Source organism: Cylas formicarius, unplaced genomic scaffold, assembly GCF_029955315.1.
Source record: "Cylas formicarius isolate icCylForm1 unplaced genomic scaffold, icCylForm1.1 PGA_scaffold_12__32_contigs__length_19106922, whole genome shotgun sequence".
Taxonomy (NCBI): domain Eukaryota; kingdom Metazoa; phylum Arthropoda; class Insecta; order Coleoptera; family Brentidae; genus Cylas; species Cylas formicarius.
Window position 1 is genome coordinate 4,923,732 of NW_026844225.1, and position 24,973 is coordinate 4,948,704.

At 32.0% G+C, this 24,973-nt stretch overlaps 1 protein-coding gene and 1 long non-coding RNA gene across 4 annotated transcripts in view; one reads left to right on the forward strand and one right to left on the reverse strand.

Annotated features, from left to right (window-relative positions):
* The window catches only part of LOC132708719 (G-protein coupled receptor dmsr-1-like), a 283,401-nt gene that overhangs the window by 63,866 nt on the left and 194,562 nt on the right, over positions 1-24,973 (forward strand). For 2 of the 3 annotated variants that reach the window (XM_060681248.1, XM_060681250.1), the window contains exon 2: positions 7,099-8,077. In XM_060681248.1, the coding sequence (XP_060537231.1) occupies positions 7,159-8,077 (919 nt within the window). In that variant the 5' untranslated portion in view covers positions 7,099-7,158. Of the gene's footprint in view, positions 1-6,754; positions 8,078-24,973 lie in introns of those variants that run through there. The other variant, XM_060681249.1, reaches the window with a different exon arrangement.
* Positions 7,165-24,630, reverse strand: LOC132708720 (uncharacterized). Its single transcript, XR_009620014.1, has 4 exons — positions 24,527-24,630; positions 7,566-7,681; positions 7,375-7,507; positions 7,165-7,300 (listed from the first exon to the last, which is right to left on the reverse strand). It is a non-coding gene; the product is annotated as an uncharacterized LOC132708720 (long non-coding RNA).

Here is a 24,973-nt window from a genome sequence, read left to right on the forward strand (position 1 = left end):
AAACAACAATTATCCAAATTACAAAGACATCTTGCAAAATTTAGGGAAATGCACTTTTTAAACCAACATCTGTCCAGATCCGAAAATCTGTCCGCAAGTGAGGAGCAAGGTGGGAGGTGCCATCAAGACATAAATGAAACGGAACGCAGATGGAACGTTGTAATGATGCCACATTACTGCTGATCATTAAAAAGAAAATTCACAAGACTAAGTACCCAAAATTAAATGGACTTAAATATTGTTTGAGATTTGTTAGTTTGTTTTTTAATTCGTTTTTGTATGTACCAATGTGCCATTAAAAATAACTTTTAATTAACCGAGGTTTTTGATTTATTAATATATGGTGTTTATGGCCTTCATTTAGCTCCGCCCCCCCCCTGAAGAAGCCAACAGGATGGTTGGCGAAACGTCAGTAAGTTCGACTCAGCAAAAACCGATGCAGGAGGAATCAAGAAGTTTTGTAGAAAGTATTACAGTAGCCTGTGGAAGCTTCTTTGAAAAATTAAAAAAGTTTTAAAATTGGTTTATTAGCAAACAGTTTTTTGAACATTTAGAAATGTGTTATTTAAATTTTACCTTCAAAACGATTCTTTTGCCGCACGTATTCAAGTGATACACCACTAATGGAAAAGCGTAAATGATTTTAAATGTCTAACAATAAATTACATCCCTGTACTGATGAAAATGGATTTTTTGTTGGTTTATTGCTTCCGTGTCTGATGGGCTAGGCAAGTTATGTGCTGGACTATACCACCCATGATACAACAAAGATATGACAGATCGCGGTATTAAATTCGTCAAGCGTGTTGATGATGTCAAGTCAAGTTTGTAATTTATAATTGTTGGTATTATATTTTTAGAATCCAAATATGCAGAAACATATCAAAAAAACATTAAGTTTTGCTCTATAAAATGTTTTATAAGATTTATAAATTAATGTAGGGCATTTGCACGTATCAAACTAAGATTTCGGGAGTAGGTATGTAAAATGAAGTTTTGATATTATAATAATGGATTAGGTATCATTTTATTAACGATTATTAAAAAATCTAGTCGCGTTTAAGATGATCTGTGAATTTTAAGGAAATTTGGTTTTTAAAATAATGTTAATATCAGTCGCTGCATTTTTCTGTAATATTATATAGATTAATTATAAATGTACAGTTTCAAAAGGGAATATAACGGGAATTATGAACAAGAGTTTATTTAATAAAATAGAGAGTTTATAGGCAATGTACCATGATATACATGGTTAGGGCTGAGGCAGAAGTCAAACGACTTTTATGGCATTTGAATTAATGATAATGTATTTCTCACATTTTATTGTCCAAACCTCGCTACAGGAGGATCAGTAATCTGATAACTATGCAATAACAAAACATTCTTAAATTAACAAAATATTAATAAGGGAAAATAATTTATCATAACTCAGAAATAGGTTTTAAGTGAAATTCCTTTGTCTCTAAGACTTAAAAATGGAGGTGTTAAGTAATTCTAAAAATGAAATACTTTTATTTAAAACAAAAAAAAAGAAATCTTAAACGAACATTCTAGTGAAGTAATAAAGTTAAAAAACAAATGTTCAATATCAACATTTTTTTAATCTGAAATTCGGTTGGAGACTTCTAAACCAATAAAGGGTACATCAAAAAAGAAACTTACCTGCTTTCTAAAACGGTCTAACTAATTTTGTTTTTTCTTGTTCTATTTCTTCTATCAATTAGACTGTTTCGACCCAATTTCTCATTGACCAATTTTGCTATAATAAAACTATTTATAAAAAAAATGTTTAATAACAATGTACATCATTATTTCTATGAAATGTTTTTAGAATGTGTTAACGTTTTATTTCAGTATTTTAAATTTGGTACTTATGTCTGAAAGGTGGGTCCCAAGATACTTTCATTGCACTTGATGCACATTCTCCTGAACAATCCTTCCCGCTTATTGAAGCGTTGAATCGGGATATAATTATTGAAGAATTGACAAATTTTCCAGCTGAAATTACGTATCTAAATCACAATCAGCAATAAGTAAGCTGTTCTCCCACAAAAGAATTGTTAGCACCAGACTCTGAAGAAGCACTACTTGATCCTTTTAAAGTTAAACGACTTGTAAGTAATGTACATAAAAACCCCTCCAACGATACGGATCCTTTCGTTCCAAATTTCGAAAACGGCACACAAGAGTCCAAATCTTCTGGTTCCGGGGCTTTAACTGAAAGCTATACAAAAAGACAAGTAAGAAAATTAATAATAGAAAGAATCAGCACAGGCTTATGAAGATCATTGTCAAATCTTTGCTTAGGAAAAAGGAACAACAATAGATGTAAAACTTTTTAGGAGATGACAAAAAAGGATCTTCTTCATCCCGTCAAAGTTAAGAGGAGAAGAATGTCAGAAACAAATTTTAAACGGTTGTTAATCCAGGAATACTACGTTTTAAGAAGAAATAAAAAAGAGCGAGTTTTAAATAAACGGAAAGTAGCAGAACATAATCCAGAGAAACTTATAGTGCCTTTTGATCTGCAAAAAGTTTTGGTTACGCCCCAAAATATGCTGTATATAACTTCACTGTTTATGAAACCTTTACCAAAAATGTTATTTATGTTAAAAAAAAAATTGTTGAAATAATACTAACGTTCTTGTAAACCGGCCATACATATATATCAGTAGATCCAATGCACGGGGCGATGATGGTTCCATGAGAATGGACAACTATTATTCGTAGTGCATGAATTAAACCTAGACCTTATCCCGTACGCAGCATGAGTTATACAGATTTTTTTAAATCTTAAAGACGCTTTTCAGTTATTTAAAGTTGCGGGAGGTGTGGAAACTTTTAAAATAAATGATATTTTTTTTACATATCATTACGAAAGAGATAAAGTAAAGGAAGCAATAGTTATAAAGAAAATCTGGCGGAACCTGAAAGCATATTCACCCCAAACTTCCAGTAAGCAAGAAAAAGTTTGAACGCCATGTGAAACAACAATATTATTCCTCCTTTATCACGATCAGTACATACATATATACCTAACATTAAAATCTAGTATAGTCTTTCTCAATTTTCATCGTGCTGACTTTGGCCCCAATTATGAAATTAGGACTCTCAAAGATTTTGGTAGTAATATATTTTTTTTTATTTAGGTATTGTATTAATTAATTAAATTGTATTAAATTGCACTGCGAAAAAACAATGATATTTAATAAATACAGTAAATTCATAGCTATTAATATCTACACATAATTAAATTTTTATTCTAAATGTCTAAATGTAATTCCTGTTTCACTATCAGAGTCGTCATTGTGATTAATTATAATAGGATTTGTGTTGTTTTGTATTGAAATGTAAGAGTCGTCAATTTTTATAATCTGCTGTACTGAATTTTTCCACTCAATTGGTATTTTATTAATTATATTTTTATTAAATTTGTCACATTGGAACTTAAAGAAGGAGTAACATTTATTTGGGGTTAAACATGCAATGATTTGGAAGAAGATGTAAAACAGTATGCAAATTATCGCATACATATTTTATTTAATAGCATATGAAACATCCAAAAGTTGCGCTTTTTTGTAACTGAATTCAAAGTAAAAATCATTTTTTAACAAATATTCCAGGATTTCAGTTTTTAAACTGGATGAGGCTGATGCTTTACCTAGCAGACGGCCGTGGTAGCTTGCGTACATTGTTATTACATTGTTATTGGAAATATTTTTTAAAAGATTGATTTTCATCAAATTTTCAAAAAGTTCGACACCTGTATCCTCATTATAATCCATCTGGAATCCTTAATATTCTTTGCGTCAACAGTTAGCAGTTTCAGACAAATCCGTTTTCTGATGCATTTCCCTTTATTTGAAAGTGATTTCGTCTGATAGTTTTGAGTGGAATCAACCCATCTTTTGAATACGAACCATATTTCATCAAGGTAAATTAGGTATCTGTTGTCTAATCTATATCTTTTAATTTCTTTAAGGTAAATAAATGTCCATTACTATTTGCCTTTTGACTATTTTGCGGTACTTAAATCCCATGTTTCAAACAACTCTATGGAGGGTGGCACTGGTTTCATCTTCTTCTAGCTTTATCCAAAGACAATATATTTGGTTTTTTGTTACTTTCGAAAATCGATGAAATAGGATTTTTCGAAAGTATCTGCGCTCGTATAAAATTTTTATATCTAGGTAACGGTAAGTCCTAAGGGATCGCCGTTGGTACAGAAATGATCACCGTCGAAAAAAAAATCTTTTTTGTCTGTTTGTCCGTTCTCCGTTCTCGTCTTTTGGTTTTTCCAGAATAATTTTCGAACCGTTGGAGCTACAAAATTGAAATTTGCCTCCTTTTAACCCTCCACATAAGCTTATAAGAAATGGCCCTGATCCGACGCCGGTATCCGTCTTTTTTTCGCGATTTTCGACTGTTTTTTGGACCTTGCTATGAAACACGATAACTGTCCCAATTTGATGCAATCAACTTCATATTTGGCCCATATATGCAGCTTTGCCCCTGAAGGAACCTATTGAAAATGGGGGCCTGGGGGGTCGGGAAGTATTTAAAAAAATAAAAATCGCGTGTGCAAGGGTCTACAAAAAAGACCATTTTTCAAAAACCGTTTACAAGACAGGGTGTTCCCGATATTCCGTGCTAAATGAGAAATGTGTTAAATGTCCTAAATTTGCAGATATCCACTTCAAATTTAGTAGAGAAGTAAAAGTCCGTGTCCACATTTAAACTGTAGAAATTGGGCGCAATCAAATATTACAAAGTATTTTTGAAATATATTTGAATTTTTTTTTTGGTAATTTTAGCTTCCAGAAAAATATGTTTTCCTCCATAATCCTCCGACCCGATTGGCAAAATTCTTTAACCGGCAGACGCAGAAGATCCAGTGCAATAACACTTATTTCGGACATTTTTTCGATTATATACAGAGTATTCAAATTATAAGCAAAAATCAAAAAGCCCTAAACAATTGTTATTTTACAGAGTAAATTATTAGCGGCAAATCAAAAATCGTAAAAAATATGGCTAATTGGTTCAAACGGTGTCATAGGCCGCATCAAGACATACAATTTTTGGATTTGCAGTTTTCGTCTATCGCATACGCTGCTCGGGATATTTGAAAAAATCCATATTGAAATCGCTATTTCGGGGGCTGTCAAGACGCCATGACGTCATTGATTATTACGGCCCACTGCATGGTTTCAGAAAAAACTTATTTTCTCGAAAACCGTTTACTATTTTCAAAAAATTCTTGAACCGGTACGCGTGGAAAATCCAGGGCTATAACCTGTACTTCGAACAATGATTGCACCATATACAGGGTGTGTCGTTTATGGGCAAAAAACCTAAAATATCCTAAAAATTTCCGTTTTTGTGGCTAAATTATTGGCGATAAATGAAAACCAGTTATAAGATGGGATAATTTTATTTGAACAGTATCGTAAACCGTGTCGTGAGAGTTTCAGGTTTCGTCAATTATACAGGGCGAGAGATATTTGAAAAAATATCATTTGACAACGCTATTATTTGTGCAAATTTTAATATTTACCTATATTTGCTGTAACTTTGAAGTTCGACGACATGTGATGGACATTTTATACAGGGTGCATGCACAATTAAATTACAACGATTTTCCGAAAGTTCCATAGTGGTCCGCAGGAGCACGATAGAAAAACAATGCGTCCCTTTAACACACGAAACCGCGAAGCTCTTTCCTTCTATGACGATTTTTCAAAAGAAATCTTGTTATCACTGATCACTATACGGCGAGTTTGAAAATCTACGTTTATTCCTTTTCTTCGATTCTCCACTATTAATATTAATATCCCTTATCGACGATAAGTAGACATGTTTCCTTTAAAGCTTCTTGTTTAATAAATCCTTTACTGATTAAAGTTTCATAGACATTTTTCACAACCAGTTTTTTATCAAGAGACAAATGTTTTCGACGCGACATTATAATATTCTCGTAAAATAACTTTTTCGAAACGCATAGTAAAAACGATTATTCAACACTGCCCCAACCATTCAACATATATCAGAAAAAAAGGAATATACCTGGCCCACCCATGCCTTGTCAGTCAAGTAAGAATAAATTGCTTGTTGATGGCTTTACCCAATACCAATGGGTAATAACATCGTTAAAGTTTTATTGTGGAGGCTCGAAAGCGAACACGATTATGATTAAGACAGACTGTACCTAACATTTAAATCTGGTACTAATGTGCCAGATATTTTGGACGACACTGATATTAAAGATATTTAAAACTTTCCAAACTACACAGATTTTACCAATTACCAAGTAAACAAATGCTATTTTACTCATTTTGTCATGTTTTTAATATTGTATTTGATATGTTGTCTCTTGATAGAAATTATTTGACCTATTCAGGTTTAGCATGTTTTTAGAAAAATATTCCAAAAACCAAACGCTTTACCAAAAACTTCTAGTTCTAGTAAATATTTATAGTTGCTAATTAAGTTGATACATGTTCCTTTTTTAACATAACAATTTAATTACTTATTTTTAAGTTTTTAATGATTAATATTTTGTTACTAATTTTAAGTGTTTCTGTTCTTAGGTCATAGTTAATAATAGGTCATAAGTAAGAAAATATAAAAAAAATATTAGCTTTTTTATTAATCCTAACATTCAAATACAGGTAATATTTCATATATTCATTCTAATTTTCCATTGGAAATTTACTACAGTTTTTCTAAAACTTTCCATAAACCATAATAAATGACCATTTTTAATGGATTATGTAAGCACAACCAAACTAAAGCGTCATAGCAAAATAGACTGAACCGTCATGGAACGTCCTTAGCCACAAATTTTATTATAAAACTAACATAAAGTATTACCAGGGTTATTATATGACGAGAAAATATTTTCTTTATACAGTTAATGAGTTAATCATTAAATAAGTAGGAGAAAACCTGCTACGCAGAAAATTTCGGTTTTTCTATTCTAGTCAACAATTTACTCACTGGCGTTTACGTCGTTTTGCCTTGTACTTACTCATCGACCCATTATTCCGTAAACTTTCTCAGACGTCCGACGGCTACTAGTATTGTTTTTTTTTTCAGGGAGAAAATTGATTGACATGTCTGGGAATTCACCATCGTCTCTCCAGAGTGAGCGGCACAATGACATCATACTGCAACCTGAAACAATTCAGCCTAATTTTCCGAAGTTATCACGTATACCTAAGTTTGACCGTTTGCTCCCTCGGTTCGATCCTCAACATCTTGAACATCTTCGTCCTCACTACGAAACCTATGCGATGCCCTACGAATTACATACTTACAGCTCTAGCTGTGGCAGATGTTTTGGTGATGCTTGAATATATACCATTCTCTTACCTCCAAGATAAAAGTTCCATTTACTTTAGCCACGAATTCGCGTCGTTCATTATATTCCACTCCGTATTCACTAACGCTTTCCACTTCATTTCTTGTTCCCTCGCGACTATTCTCGCCGTATGGCGATACGTCGCTGTTAAATATCCGCAGAACAATCAGAAATGGTGCGGAGAAACACGTACTAAACTCACCATCTGCTTTACGTACATTTTATGCTCTTTGGTGTGCATTCCGCTAATTTTGTCGATGGAAGTTAAAAGCCAAGACGCGTTCGAAACACCAGATGGGAGCGTGGTCTTCAACGATTCTGTCGATGAAAACAACACCGAACTGAGAAACATCACCATCTACATAACTGGCTACAAAAATACAATATTTAGAGACATCAGCTTTTACGTTTACGGAGTCGTCTTGAAACTAATCCCATGTATATTGCTGTCTATCCTCTCTGTGCTGCTGATCGTTGAACTGTTTAGAGCCAAGCAAAGGAAGAAGGTACTGCTTACGTATTCGAATGGCCGCATGACAAACCAGAGAATGAATCAAAAACATCTCGAAAAGGAGAGGCAATTCAATAGGACCACGAAAATGCTGCTGGCCGTGCTACTGTTATTCCTGATGGCCGAATTTCCGCAAGCTATTATGGGGCTACTGCATCCTATTCTCGGATATAAATTCTACAAAGAATGCTACGTCGCCTTGGGTAAGTTTCTTTTTATAGTAACCGTTATTCGATTCGTGAAGCATGAACTTTTCAAAATGCAGTTTTTTGTGAGAAAATCTACTAATGGACGTTGTTGGAGGTTTAAATATTGAAGCATTGACCGGATTTCTCAAAGCAAATTTAAAAACGCCTAAATACTGTCAACATACGGTTTATTATAAATAATGTAAGCACTTTTAACAGCATAAGTTTAGGCACACTGTTGACTTTTGAGTTGCTGAATTAAGATTTTACTAAAATGTCAAATCAGTGATTTAGCAGTTGTGGTTTAATAGAAGTACTTGTGTGACATAATGAGTGGAAAGGAGTTATCATTAGTTGAAAGATATTTAATACTCAAACGAGCAGTTAGAGTAAAGATCATTATCTCATTGGCTTCGAAAGTTCGAAAGTTAACATTTATTTTAAAGTACACGGGGTGGTTCAAAAAAGCGTCACGAATTATATGGACAACCAATTATTAAATTTGGTTTTCAAATCTTTTATATTAATAATAATACATACCAAAACCTAATAGTTTTCCAAGATTTTAGTTTTTCTAAAAAATATAAATTTTCGTGCCCGAAAACCATTACGATAAGATAAAATCACTCATATTTGATGTTAGATTTATTCGGAAATAACGTAAAAGATAAATTCAACGGAATTTGAGTTAGTTGCTACAAGATGTTCAAAATAAACGAATATATTTGGATCATTTTAAATTAAAAAATCTCCTATTTCTTAAATGACACACCATATTTATTGTGATTTTTTCTAAAAGATCTTACAAAAACCCACAACAATATCTAGGCTTATTTTTGTTCAAGACTGTTGCTATAAGTTTATGACATTGTCAAATTTTTACCCAACAACCGATTAAATGAATTCATAAAATTTACATTATATTTTAATTTTAATTTAATTATTATAATTTAAACAGGGTGTTTTCTAATTGAATGTCAATAATTAAGGAGGCGACTTTTGGGTCCATTTTAAAAATGAACATATATCCTAAACCTCTTCACTTTTGGGGTGGTAAATTTTGGCACGCACGTGCTATATATCAAGAGTCATTATTTAATGCACCATAATTTTTTTTAAATACCCCAGTGGCGCTTGTACAGAATTTCACCTATCTATTTTGGTAGACTCTGATTTCCCTTAAAACAAAAATTACGGTTACAATCTCCAATCATTAAAAAAAAATCAAAAAATTAAAAGATCAAATCTGCTCATAAATGAATGCAAATGTCATAATATCGATGAACAAATAATATTTTGGTTATTTAGGTCGCCACTTAAATCGAAAACTTTTTAATGATTGGACATTGTAAGAATAATTTTTATTTTAACAGAAATCAGTGGCGTACCATCAATGCCTGCCAAAATAGACAGGTGAAATTCCGTGCGCGCGTCACCGGTATATTTTTAAAAAATCGTAGTAAAGTCTGTTCATAGATATAAGAAAGTGACTAACTGATACGAATTACGGAAGGTCCCGGGCAAGCTGTAAGAATGAAATATGGCCGAACATGTCCGTACTTTGCTTAGAATTTATTTATTTGAGGTTTTGTTAGAAAAGATACTAAACAATATTTATTTATTTAGTTATGTATCGCCTGTTCTAATTAGTATTTGTTCTTTATTATTTGCAATATGTATATACAATTGTTCTGCTTTTTCATTATGTTTAACAGAATTTGCCCAACTTTGTGGAGGGATGTTAAAAACTTCGGTTTCTATAAGTTTGAGGACATTGGAGTTAACACGGGGAAAAACATTGTTATGACGGATGCCACATTTCAGTTGGTGCCAAACATGGTTAATGGGGTTAAATATGCAGTGGTAATGTGGAAGCCTTAAAACTGTATGCCCTAGATTTTTTGCATAATTATCACAGACGTATTCCTTTTGTAGGTTCAAGCTTTGTAAAACCTCACTTAATTGCTTTTTGGTATAATCTTCGTGAAAATAAATGTCTACTGTGATAACTTGCCTGGTCCATTACAATTACGCTATTAGGAGGAATGTTTGGAACTAGTTTGTTTTTAAACAAACTTTCAAATAAATCAGCGGTGGTGTCTTCATGGTAATCCAGAGAAGAATCTTTAATATTTTTCGCAGACAGAGAAAGTCCATTTGGATGGCGCGTTTGTTTTACACTTATCAGTTAAATCAACCCAACCCTTTTCCGGGGTATCATAAGTGTCGAACCAGGTTTCATCCAAGTAAATGATTGGCCTTTGTTGTTCTCTGTAAATAATAATTTTTTCTAGATATTCCAGTCGCCATTTCCGAATTCTAAAAGATTCAATTAAAACTTGCCTTTCGTCGATTTTTTTAAATCTAAAACCCATGCGTTGAATACACTTCCATAAGGTAGTTTGTTCCTCGTAATTTTTTTACTGGCAAAACTTTTATCTACACTCGAGAAAATGTCAGCATCGCTTCTTTTTTTCCTCGCTGAAATGGGATTATTCACAATTTTCCATACAGTTGATGTTGGAATTTTCGTCAATGTGGCCGTTTCTTCTAAAGATGCTTGCTTGCTGGCACCGCGTTCCATGAGAGTCAAATAAACATTGTTTATAACTTCCTTAGTCCCATAGAATAGTGTTTTCTACATTTGGGCGGGAGCATCTCCTGAGATATACTAGACTCGCACATATTTTGCATAATTCGCACTCGATTCAACACACGCTGTATTACACACGAAATAAGAATGATTACTAATAAACTTAAGCTAAGTAGTATACCAAACCAAAGAATATTCAACACAGCTAGGTATAAAATTATTTTCTATTACGGACCACAATTTTACCTGAATTTAAATTCCGAAACTTTAGCTAATAATCTTGTTGCATTGTATGTTAATGACCACCATTGGATAATCCCATTCAAAAGCAATTGGTCACTTTCTTATATCTATGAACAGACCATACCCTGAATAATGCCTCTTGATCCATAGCACATATTTTCCAAATTTCATTCAAATATCTAAAATGGTAATATAGATTTAAAAAAACAACTTATTTTGAGACATTTATGAAGTTTTCTTTTAAAAATGCACCCAAAAACTGCCCACTTTATTATTGACATTCGATTAAAAAACACCCTGTATGCTGGGTGAGGCGGAAAAAATACTTTGTTAACAGTACCACTTTACAAGGCGAACCAGATACTCTCTTCAGGGTTTAATAGAACAGTTAGATATTAGTTGTAGTATTGAACATAAAATGCGGAAAGTGGTAAACCAGAATGCTACCGATGAGAAAGAAGAATTGGAAATTTTAATTCAAGCTCAAGGTAATCCCCAGATAAGTAGCCGCCAAGAATGTATCTTATGTGATAATTCCGAATCTACCGTTAATCGCAAAAACACAGATATCATACTTTCTACTAGACCGTGATTTTGAGCAAAGGGTAAACTTCTGCACCGCATTAAATGAAGCAATGGACGCCGATTCCTTTTTGTTTTTCTAAAATAATGTTTTTCCATGATGCTACTTTTCTCAGTAATGGTGCAGTTAGTCGTGAAAAACGTGCATAATTATTCAACAGTTAATCCATTCTGGGTACTTAACGGGCTTAGATATTTGAACTGTTTGCAGAATGATTTACCACAACTTCGAGAATTTTTAAATAATCATTACCCACAGAAATGGATCAGTAGAGGTGGATTCATTGGTTGGCCCTCTCGATCATATGACTTAACAGCACTAGATTTCTTTTTGCGGGGATATGTTAAAAGAGTGTTTATGCGAATCAACCCACAACACCAGAAGTTATGGAAAATATGATTCGGGATGTGTACAGCACAATAACACCGTTTATGCTAAAGAACGTCCAAGAAAATATACGAAAAAGACTAAACATGTGTATCCAAGTAGACGAATATATTTTTGAACATTTATTGCTCCATAATAATAACTAAAAATTAAATAAGTTAATTTGTTGTAATAGTTATTTAATATTATTTACCTTTTCTGTGATTAGATCTTTCAGAAAAAATAATAATATATGTGCCATTTAAGAAAATATAGATTTTTCAATCTAAATTGATCCAAATATATTAAATTATTTTGAACACTCTGTAGCATCTAATTCAAATTTCGTTGAATGTGCCTTTTACGTCACCTTCGAATAGAGCTAATATCAAATACGAGAGATCTAACAAAAATAATGACAAAAATAATTACAAAAATGAAAATATTGGAAAAACCATTAGATTTCGGTGTGTATTATTATTATAAAAAAAAAGTTGAAAATTTCATAAAAAATAGTTTTATTCGTAACGGCGTTTGAGCCACCCTGTATACTTTAAAACAATTCTAAATTGTGCATCCTAAAAATCTTAGCAACTTTTGTGTTTACCATTTTCTCATAACTTTTGAAACCAATGAGATAATGAACTTTACTCTTTCTATTTGACTCACCCTGTACACAGAACAAAGTCTTCTGGCGAAATTGAAATATTAATAGATGGACGAATCAACAAATCCACTCTGTACATTGTTGGAGGCTTAAATATTGAACTGATTACAGTAAGATCTCTCTTGAGCGGACAGTGATACGATTATAAAAAATGTGTAAGTAACTTTATGCACATATATTTTTTGCATTGATATCGCCACACAAGAACAAATAAACAGAACTTAACACAAAACAGAACAAACCAATATCGAATAACAAAAAACTCGCACAGATTAAAACATAAAACATTGTGCATATTAAAATTTGTGTATATGCCAATATAAGAGTAACAAACTACATAAATTAGAAACATACATCGCTTTAAATTTTATTTGCACAAGAACTCATCCAATGTTGTTTGCCAGGACTTCTTTCTGAAAATAACGTCTTAGAAATGTATGTAAATGTAAGTTTCATAACATTCTAAAAGCTTTATCCTATTAAAGCTTTATCGTATTATTATTTTCACAAAATAACTTAAGGATTTTACTGTAAACATAGCATCGATGTGGGTCAGATCCCACTGATATTTCTTGATCTTGAAAAATTTCTGTTCCTCTTATAAAGATTTCATCGGAAATAGGTCCTTCAACAGTTGTGTTTTCGTCAATGGTAAAGAGTCTTTGGATATCTTCGTGGCCAATACCAAGTTCTTCCATTTTATGAATTGCTACAAATAAAGAATAAGTAATATGGAAGAAGTTGGAACATCTCACTAAGATAAGATGGTTTACCTGATTTTGTAATTTGTTAAACAAGTCTGACATACAGTTTCCGTCGATTACCCATGCTTAAAATAATAAAATTATTCAAAAAAAGGGATATATGATTACGCTAGGGTTTTGTAATTTTTGTATTGCCTTTTAGTTTGCCAAGACAAACAATCTCCATATGCCACATTTGCGTAATCAAACAATGAAAGAACTAAGGCGTTGCATAGGGAATATTTTTGGTTGGGGAGTAAAAATCTGTAAATGTTCTTAAAGTGTATGTAACTGTCTTTAATTTTCTCTTTATTGTGGAAATCAAATGGTAGAGAATTGTCAAAAGACAAACCTAATTTTTTTACTGTATTTACAATTGGAATAACAATATTTTCAATTTCAAATTAGATTTTTCGTTCAAAGTTTTTTCGAATGTCCTTGTTTTATTGATGATAACTATTTAAGGTTTTCGAGGCTTAAGTTTTAGATTGGGATTTGTTGCAAATAAGTTCAGGTTGTTAAGATCTGCGTTAAATTTCTGTTGAACTTCTGCAATGGATTGGATACTGATTGGAAAGTGAAGTTCAGAATCATCGGCAAACTGTTTAAGCTTAGATTGTGTTAAACTCTGATTTATACCGGAAACATACAAAGAAAAGAAAATTGGTAAAACTGTTGACCCCTGTGGAACACCTGAACTTAAATTCGGACGTTTGTACCAAAGAGTTCGTTGTTGTATTTTTTGCATATACAACTCGACTGTATCTACCGGTTAGAATTAAGATTGCAAATAATAGATTATGACTCAAAGTGTCAAACGCTTTACTCAAATCAAGCATAGATACACTAGTACCATTTCCCTGTTCCTTACTATAATTGACATCAGTTACTATGCCAACTAGTGCTATTGTGGTGCTAAAATGTTTGCTAAATCCTGATTTACAATCCAGTATAAGAATATTGTTTTCTAAAAACTCAGTAATTTGCTCACATATATGTTTTCCCAATATTTTAGAAACTGCTGCGAGTATGCTTACAGGCCGTAAATCTTTCCGTTCTTTAGGGTTTGCAACCATGGTAATAGGTTTACGAATTGCTTTTTTCTAGATAGATGGGCAATTTTCGTACAAAATGCAAGAATTTATGATGTTATATCTTGAATTCAGATTCCATCTTCTCCAACCGTCTTTGAAGTAATGCCTGTGATTATTTTTTCAAGATCAGTTCGATTAATTAGATGAGTTCAGTACTTTGTTAACATATTACTGTTGTAAAAATGTAGTAAATCATTTGATGCGGTATCAGGTAAATTATCAGTGTCTTGAAAAAAAATGTAGATATTTGTGCATTTTTGGAGCTCTTCTGGAATCTCGAAGCGTTTTCCATTTTTAGATATATTTTTTTATTAGCGGTTCTCCAGAATTCTTGTGAAAATGTAATGAAATAAGTTATTTTTTCTCTAGCTATTGCATGTTTTATATAATTCCTTAATTGTCTATAATAAGTAAGGAGACGATGTTCGTATGTATTATTTTGTCTCTTAACGGAATTTAATGGAATCTGATTTGATAAGAGTAAGCGTATAAAATATGGTTCGCTGTGTTCTACAATTTAAATATTCTTGAAAGTACTTGGTCAAATCATATCGAAAATATAAAATAAAAACTTATTTATAACGATTTTTTTTAAATATAATATAATACACGAGGAATGGCAACAATCCTTTGTAATTTGGATATTGCACATTTCGAAGGGAGACTTTTTATTCGAAGTGAATTGAAAATCACTTGTTTAGGGGATGCAGTGCGAATCGTGTGCTTTTTAACCATGCAAATTATGAATAGCAAATTGTGATTTCACGCAAATGCTGCGTGCATAAATTGGAGCAAAATAATTAACGACATTGCTAACCCGCTTTAATCTTTGCTAGTTGCCGTATATGATCGTACTAGATGATAAATGGGCATATTTACAAACCACAGACGTCTAACTAAAGGAGGCCGCATAAATTGTTTTTGTTGTGATGTAAATACTGGCATTTAGGCATTTCGACCACATGTGACTAACATCTGTAAGATTTGAGCCAGCCTCAGAGACATTAAAAATAAAAAAAAAAACATATTACACTACTAAAGATTATTGCTTCTCAATTTGTTCTGCACTCTTTCAAAAAATGTCAATTTGAAAATTCTCTTCTATCTTGCACACTGGTAATAATTTTTTGTATGGAACTAGCTAGATTTTCGAAAACACCGTATAAGAAAGAATTGTATTAGGCGCTTTATTGAACTTTTAGTAATGCATTTGACTACCCCAAGGATGTTTGAAAGGTGCGGAGTAAAGTTGTAGGAGAAGTTAAAAAAGCACTGTATTTTCAAATATTTTCTATTTTTCCATTCTCATTAAAATTTTTCTTAAAATTTATTCTTAAATTACCACGCTTCTGCGGCGTACTTTGTATAATTGAAAATGTTTTTAAACAATATGTCTTTCGATTTTAATCAATAGAACTTTCCAAAATGGTTCTCAATTTTCCCAATGATTGATGCAATATTTTGTGTTAAAATAAACTAAGTTGCCTAATTTCTATTTGAGAGATATGCTGCAAGGAATATTAAAAGGTTAGAAAAAATACTTTTGGGAGGAGTAAAGTCCTATTATTATAACTTTTTAAAATTGCTTCTATAAAATGCAGGTTTTCCCAAAAATATAAAAATTGGAATTCCTGTTTAATTTCTAGTATTTTCTGAGTAAAAAAGATATTATGCAAGAAAATATGTGCAGGTGGTGCCATGAGCAAGTTATTTCAAAACTTTTAATTGTGAATGCATAAAGCAACCAAAAAATAAAATTCCTTTTGTCACCCTGTATGTATTGATTGATTGAATTGATGTATTGACTTTAGGACGTAGAATCTCTCTTCACTAAAGTCCCTATTACTGAAACTCTCATCATTATGGCAGATATTTTAAAATCCGAGAAGCTGGAACTCAACTTTCTCAACTTAATTGAAAAATGCTTGTCTGAAGCATATTTTTCCATATTGAACAAAGATCTGCTTTATTGGCCATTATCAGCAATCATCGTAAATATATCGTTAGAACCTCGTCAGCACTTGTCGAACAATAGTCATGAAACCGGACATCAATACTTATTTTACCAAAGCAACCAAGCGCTCTTAACCGCAACTCACCAACATCAGAATCAGTGATTCTAGATAATGTTCATATATCCCAAACAGTATGTAAGCGGATTTATAGTAGGATCATTCTAAGTTACAATTTTGAGTAATCATAAAATTATTATTGAAATACAATGCATAAAAGCTGATTTCATTTTGTTTACAGACAGCTTTTACTTCTTTGAGTTCGATTCCCATCGTCAAAAATAGACTCCAACTATATACAAGCAACTCAAATTATAAAATAATTTCTTTAAGAACTCAAAGCAAAAGACCTTAAAAAAACAATCACTTTGCAAAGCCCCGAAATGTATAAAATGGTGAAATTTATTTTGAAACAAATACTTATAAATGAGGAACCAAATATTGCTTGACTTCTGTTAAGAATGACAGATTTATGGTTGTAACCGCCCATTTGTTATTATCATGTGCGGTTTTCCATGATAGTCACAAAATTAAATGAACAGCATTTAGGTATAACCGAAGAATAGAGTAAAGTAAACAGTGAATAGTAAAAATATAAAAAGTGCAGTCTAATGGATAGGGTGGAATTTTAACGTTAGATAAAGTAAAAACAATAGTAAGTTCCTAAACTAACCAAAACTAATCAAAAGTACTATTTTGTGTCAACCTTAGTAGAACGCAAACCAGTTTCAGTTAAACTAAGAAGAAGAAGATGTGTAAATAGCACCTTTTTATGGGGATATCTTAAAGCAATTCTTTACAATATATATTTCCAACCCAACCAGATAATATGAAAACACGTATTAAAGACACCTTTCACACTGTAACCTCGAAAATGCTGTCCTCAGTGAGCAATAGTGAGCAAGCTCTTCATTTTTATTTTAGGTTTAGTCAGTTCTCGTTATAGCCTAGGTAGTGAACAGTTTCATGAAATTTGTTAATGTCTATGATACCTCCCTAGAACCATATTGGTTTTTAATCGCAACTATTAATAATAGAATTTGCACCAACGTTTTCCTTTTTGAAAAACTTGTATTTTGGCTACAATTTCTTATCCCGTCTTGCGTGAATAACCCTGTAGACACTTGAATTTGCATATTCAAATCATCATCATCATAAAAGATGTTTTAATTTCATATGAAGTGTTGTTTACCAACTACAGAGAAAGCCACGAGAAACCTCAGCATTGTAATTATACTAATTTGAAAAATAATGGCGAAACGCGTTGAATTACAGCTAACTCTTTTTCCAAAATCCCAATAAAACAGCTCGACCCTATAAAAATACACGCGACTATTATTAACTTTATGGCAAAATATTTCATTACAACTGTTGCAATAAAAATGATCGCGAATTATGTCTTCAAATAAACTCCCAACTGGAAATCTTTTACGACTGCCGATAAAGCGGCTGCCTGCAAAATCCGCAAATCCGTGGAAGCGTTTATTTACGCAGAAATGCTACAATAAAGCAATTTTCGACTCGTTCGTCACTTAACGATGTTTTCTTCCGGAAATGATCTGGTGTAAAAGTTTTAAAGTTAATCCGGCGATGAAATGGAAAGCTAATACATTAAGGTGTATTACGCTTATTTCCGTGTTTCCTTGACATTGACTAGCAATAAGGTCACATACACATGTTCTTTTCAGTTTAGAACAATATTTTCGATGAATGATTCCCATACTGGTTGTTGAGAATTTTCTATAGATTCTCGGATGTTGTTTCCATGACGGAAGAATTGATTACAACGTAAGAATTCTAGTTTGATCCTATATATTCGGTACGTTTTGCTATGGCATAGTCGGTCATAAAACCAAGGGAGAAGGTGCTTCACTGTTTCACCTGGTATACTAAGAATGGCAAAACCCAACGAACCATTTACCTGCCAGTGTTCTACACCTATGCCTCAGTGAGGTACACTCGACAGAGATAGAAACAATTACAGTAGTTTCCACTACAAAACAGGTCGCCTTTTTGAAAAACTGCTGCCGAAACTCGAAAGGCTGTCTTTAATTATTATGATATAACGGTACACTTGTTATTAATGTAGACGAAGAATCATTTGCTGGTACTAGCGATTTTTAAATAAATTAAAATTAAACTAAATATGGCTTAATTGTATATTTACTATCGACAAGTTATATTTTATACGGTATGATATATGTTTTTTTAAATTTTCCGATTTTTTTTGTATTGTTTTTAATTTTTATTTATTTCGGACAATAGTTCATTCAACAAATTATCATAATTTTTTCATTAAATATTGGCATATCATCAAGAAACACTCCTAAATAATATAATCGTGATCGTTGGTGACGGCTGTCTTGCTGAATCTGTGCTATCACTATCATCCATTATAATTATTTTACACTTCAAGTATATGATTAATAAATTTTCTCCAACCACCCTCTGGTATTTATTATTTTTTTCTTTATTTACTTACAAACGCAACAAGAACCAAATTCAAAAACACACACGCGAATATACAATATACAAATAAAATTACTTGCTAATAACATATCAATTACAGAGTTTCTTGTAGCATTTTGCGCTGTTGTGATGTAGTTGATTGCTGTATTACTACAAGTTTTAGTTCGAGAGTTATTTTGGTTTTCTAGTTCTGCCACCGGGAACCTTAAAATTTACTTTTGACAGTGTTTTAAAACGAATCCGGACAAAGTGGATGATTTTTTCGTTATACAATCCACATGTGTTATGTATTAAATGGTAACTGTGAGTCAAAAATTACTTTCATTTCACCTATGCTTGTTAAAAAGGAATATTTCGTTCCCACATTGTAAAATTATTTTTCCTACTAAAGCTTAAAACACAACAATGTTAAATTTCCATTTATTTCCAGAATTCTATTCAAATTTTCTTGAAGCATTAAACAGTCATTCTCATCCCTGACTAGATAATACTATTTCAAGCCAAGGTGAAAATTGTTTAGAGTTTTCTAAGAATTTTCGCATTTTTATGTGGTAGAAATTAGGATGTAAAAAGTCTAGTTTGATCGTATAAAATTTGATGATTTCATGATTGTGTTCAGCATTTGTCGATGAGTTTATTTGTCATTGTCTTAAAGATTTTTTATATTCTATGTCTGTATGTCGGCTACGATGATTATTTTTTGGTTAGTTCCACAAATCGAGAACATTTTTTGTAAAAAATAAAATATCTAAACAAAATATCTACTTTTTAGTTACCAACAGTTTTAATGAAATAACATAACATCCTAACAAGATAAATAATAAACGATTCTTATTTAACAAAAAAACACGAGCTACTATTAATCATTTTTAACAAAATTGTTAATAAATTAATAACAACATTTTTGAGAAAAAGTTGAACATAGAGACTAGATAAGTTGTTGAATGTGTCCTCCACCTTGAAGGATACAGGCTTCAGGTCTTTTCCGCATATTGCCGAGCACTCTTTGAAGTATACCTTCAGCGTGTATTATTAAATCGCAGGAAGCTCTGATACGATCCTTCAGCTCTTCTACAGTGTTAACTGGGGTGCGATAAATTAAACTTTTAAGATGCCCTGATAAGAAAAAATCCAAACTATTTAAATCTAGGGACCCAGGGGGCCATGGTTGACGTCCGTCGCGAATTACCGCTTACTAAAGGTATGATCTAAATATTCTCTTACTGCAACATTAAAGTGAGCAGGCGCGCGGTCATGCATGAACCACATTCTGTTCCTAATTAAATATGGCAGTTCTTCAAGCAATATTGTAATTTTTTTTTCGAAAAACCGGCTATAATTATGTCCATTTAGCCTTTCTGCTAGAAAAATGGGCACACTAAAGTAATTTTGAACAAGTCCAGCCCAAACGTTTACCGAAAACTGCTCTTGATGTTTAAATTCTACAACTGCGTGAGGGTTTTCATCCGCCCAAATATGGTAATTGTGGAAATTTCTTATTGCATTTCTCGATGAGTTACTTTCTTTGATAAATAATATTTCTTGGTCAATCAAGGGATAATGCGAAATTTTGTCCGCTTGGACTCGTTGAACATGATATGGGTGCAATAGGAAATCGTGAAAAATTCTCCAAACGAAGAAGTGCGAGATATTCAGATTATTTACAATTTTTCTAGTACTAAGTTCAGGATTTTCATCATTAGAATTTAAAACCGCTTCTTCAGTTTCTGGAGTTCTTACAGTCCGATGGGTCCCTTTTAAATTCGCCTATTTGGTATGACTCTATTAGGAGAGCGCTCTTGATATAATCGCTTAGTTTCCGGCGCACTGCCATCAGCCAAACCATACATAAAGTGCATATCTGCCAACTCCTCATTAGTAAACTCGACCATTCTTTTTTTAAAATAACAATGCTTGGATATTTTAAACACCAAATTAATAAGACACGAAGAACTGAATTTCAAAAAACTTATGTCAAACAGCCGCATTGACAACAGAATTAATAATTCTTACAGACACAGACTGATAAGAAATAATTATGAAGATTTCATAAATGCACCCCAGAGTTTATGTACTTCGTATTGGTACTTCGATTTTTTGAAGTATTTTAATAAAACACATAGACAATTACTCAAGAGAGAAATGATAATGATAATAATTCTCTGCATGCTGTAATATTAGCGATATTGTTATGACCATGCAGAAAAGATGATTTCATTTTTTTTTTCAAACAGATTAAAAAAATCATTAAATTATTTTTTTTAGAAATGATTGAAGATTGTAATAATTTTTATTTTAAGAGAGATCCGTGGCGTGTGTCTGCCAAAATAGACAAGGGAAATTCCGGACGCCCGCCACTGGTGTATTTTAAAAAATTGTGGTAAACTAAATAATGCTTCTTGATACATAATACATGTGTGCCAAATTTCATTAAACTTTACCACCTTGTATCAGAAAAATTAAGACGTTTAGGATATATGTTCATATGAAGTGTTCTTCTTAAAATGGACCTATTAACATTCAACTAGAAAACACCCTCTATAGGCCGACACAGAGTAAAATACGAGTCAGTTTAAGTAAAGCTCTGAAGAAAGCAACAGGATGATTGGCATTGGCGAAACATCAATCGGCTCAGGAGGAATCCAAAAGATTTGTAAATGGTAATGCAGTAGCCAGTACAAGTTTCTTTAGTTTTCTTTAATGTCAGGGATGGTGAGCAGTTTTATATAGGGGTTCTCAATGCAGCTTCTTAGACATTTTTTTTCATTGCATTTATTAATGATCTTTTCTCACTTTTTTCTAGCATTTACAAGCTAACTGCCGGTATAAGAAGAATGCTAGTGTTTTCTTGTCAAAATTTAAGTAAAGGCCTTTTCGTCAGGGTAGTGTAGGTAAATTTTTTGGTGTTTATTATGATTCTCATTAAAGAAATTACAGTTTTAAAATACTTTATACCCATTCCAACATTATGTGGAGATGTGTGCGTCATGCCTTTTATTGTCTAAATGTGTTTTACTGTGATAGTTTAGTATAATATTTTTTAATGTATTCAATGTAGATATGTATACGTGTTTAATTGTGTTTTAATATTCGACATTTACCTTCAAACGTCTAAATTTTAATAAATGGATTTCGAAATTTCATTTGAACTGCGACATTTAATATTTCGTGTTTGCAGTTTTTCGGTTTGTGTAAAAGCCTGGATTGTCGATTTCAAAAATATGTTCCTGATAGGGTTAAAATAGCTTATGTTATCATATTTTTATAGGTAATTAGTTATTAACCGAGGGAAATAGAAATAGAAAAAAAAAAGAAAAAATGCTGGAAATTATTTTCGAGTTTCTGAAATTCTACATTTTCTACAAAAATTTCTAATATTAACGATGAATAAAGGGTGAGACAAATTCAAAAGATTTTTTTAAAGCTGTTTGCTCTAGCTCTCTCTCTCTCTCTCACTCTCTCTGTAACTAAATTGGGGGGAGACGTTCGAACATTTTCCTAAGTAAATGTCACATCTCCAAAAAGGCTTAATGCTTTTTCATAAACTTAAAAAGTGCTATGACTCAGTGAAAACCGAATTGCAACCTAAATTATGAATAAAAGAAGTTTACGCTCAAAAAACGTTGGATTTTGGAAAATTTTCCCCATTTTATGGGTTGTTATTGGTGTATCGAATTTAATTGACATATTCAAGCAGTGTGCGAAGCCATTTAAAAACTGAATAAAACATCTTCTGAGAAGTGTGCTTAAGTTTGTCTAATGTTTGTTGCATTAATAATGGTTCATTTAAACTCAATTTAATTTTGGAAAATTTTTGAGGAGTAAGTCAGAATTTGTGTCAGAAATCAGAATTTCTGATTTAAATCAGAACTTCTGACTTATTGTCCAAAAATTCAGTCTTTTTTTCAATATTAGTAAACGGTTTTGAGAAATTTATTGCGACTAAAATTCTTGGTTCAAAAGAGTAGATGGCGCACTAATTTTATGTTAAGTTTTATGCTCTTATTGAGGTTTAATTAGTGGCTATAATTAGCGAAACGGACTACATTATAACCGGTAAATTCACGTATTCTGGGCCAATCAACTCTATTTGATCAGTTGATGCCTAATTTTATTGAAATTTTAAATAAAATAAAATCAAATCACTAAAAAAAGTTCGACGGCAGTAGTCTTAACATTGCACATGGCAAAAACATCAGACTATGCCAAGAGGGTATCTAATACTAATAATTTAAATAACTATTTTGGTACATTTTTTCAGAACGTTTGCAATGAAAAAAATCACTTTTTATGACCCCAATATTTATAATAATAATTTGGAATTTTCTTTCAAGTCAATAAGGCCCTTAATGGAATTATAACAAATGCAACTGGTCTGCTCTTCTGGAAATTTCAAAAATTTAAGAAAGAATATTATATAATCAAATGTACGATTTCTTTATGTCTGAGACACAAGTAGCATTGCATAATATTGGATAATATTTTAGACAATTGGATCATATTTTTCGTGCATATGGATGTTATGCATTTTCCGAGAAATCTTTTACTCTGGTATCAACATCAAATAATATCCTTAAGTGATAAATTTTCGGATCAGGGCAAATACTCCCACAGGGATTCATTTTAGATCCTCTATTAGTTCTTCTGTATTCTTCGGGCATTCTAAAATCATTAACTTTATTTAAAATTCAAGCCTTTACAGAAGATGCACAAATTTATTATTGTTTTAAAGGCAGAACAAAACATAAATCACGAGTGAACTCTGCAAAAGCCATAAACTTAAGCTAAACCCTAGCAAATATTCATTATTACGTTTAGGGAATAAAAATAAAATAAACATTATCATAAATCCTGTTTAAGATATTTTCTTAATTTACTAAGTAACTAATTTAACACCATTTGCCGTCGCACATAATATAAACAACAAAATCAATTTTTTTAACGTTAATTTCTTTTATTCATATTTTAGGGTAGGATAAAGATATTGAGGTGTTGTTTTGTATTTATATGATTATCAAGACATAAAAAAGTCATATCTTTACATTTCTTATTTTTTCAAAAAATTGTTTTTTTTGCGAAGATGTCAGAAATCGCCACTTGGGGGCAAAGTCATCACACATAGCAAGAATGACAAACCCTTGCCAACTACTCCAAATTTATTAAAATACGTTAAACATTTTTTTAAATATAAATATTTGCGTGCACAGTTTGAGCAAACAACATCAAACAAAAAAAAGAATTTGTCTCTGGTTTAAACCAGTACTCATTTTAACCATGGTTAAAATTACAAATAAAAATTTAAAAAAAATTTAAGATAACACCAGTTTTCTTACAGGGGCACCCGGTATATTTTTTGTTCTAACTGTTATGCAATAGTTTGTTTACATTTCTCTCTATTTCTCTTTTTAATTTGTTGTGTTTTACTCGTGCAAGTCTCGTCTTGGAAAATAAAGTAAACTTCATCATCATAAGTGCGGACATGAGCACTCATAAATTCTGCTAAGCTTTCTGGACGAAGGGCAGACTAATCAATCGATGCAAAAAATATTTGAGTTTACATTCCATTCGGGATCAGTCATAGTCACGTACGCACAGGGTCCGAATTTACCACAATATCCCGTTCGAGCATTACCAATTTGTTCATACAAATGTTTCTCTTCAAGTTTTGCATACATCCGCTATCTGGATACTTACCTACGGATTTGCATATTCCGCGTTTACCATTTTTTGGTATTAAACACATAAACCCGAAGCAGATAAACAAACACTTCGAACTGAATTTTATGCGCTTCGCCCTTGAATTGCATATTTTGTGTGTTCCAATTTTGATCGTTTTACGGCGCAATTCCCATATTAATGCCTGCCTGTTGCGGGTATCCAAGGCTACTTTTTTTATGAAACGAATGGTGAATTAAACAGAAATGTTATATATACAGGGTTACTATTGAAGCATTTTTAGAGTTGTGACAATGCATGGTGTAAACTGAATTATTTTTCAATAGGTTTATTGATATAAATATCTAAGAATGGGAGATTATTATTAGTTTCATATTATAACATTAAATGGTTTAGAATATATCGGAGGGATCCTTGATCTTGAGGTCAAATAACAAAATTATCATTAACGGAATGTGTCAATAG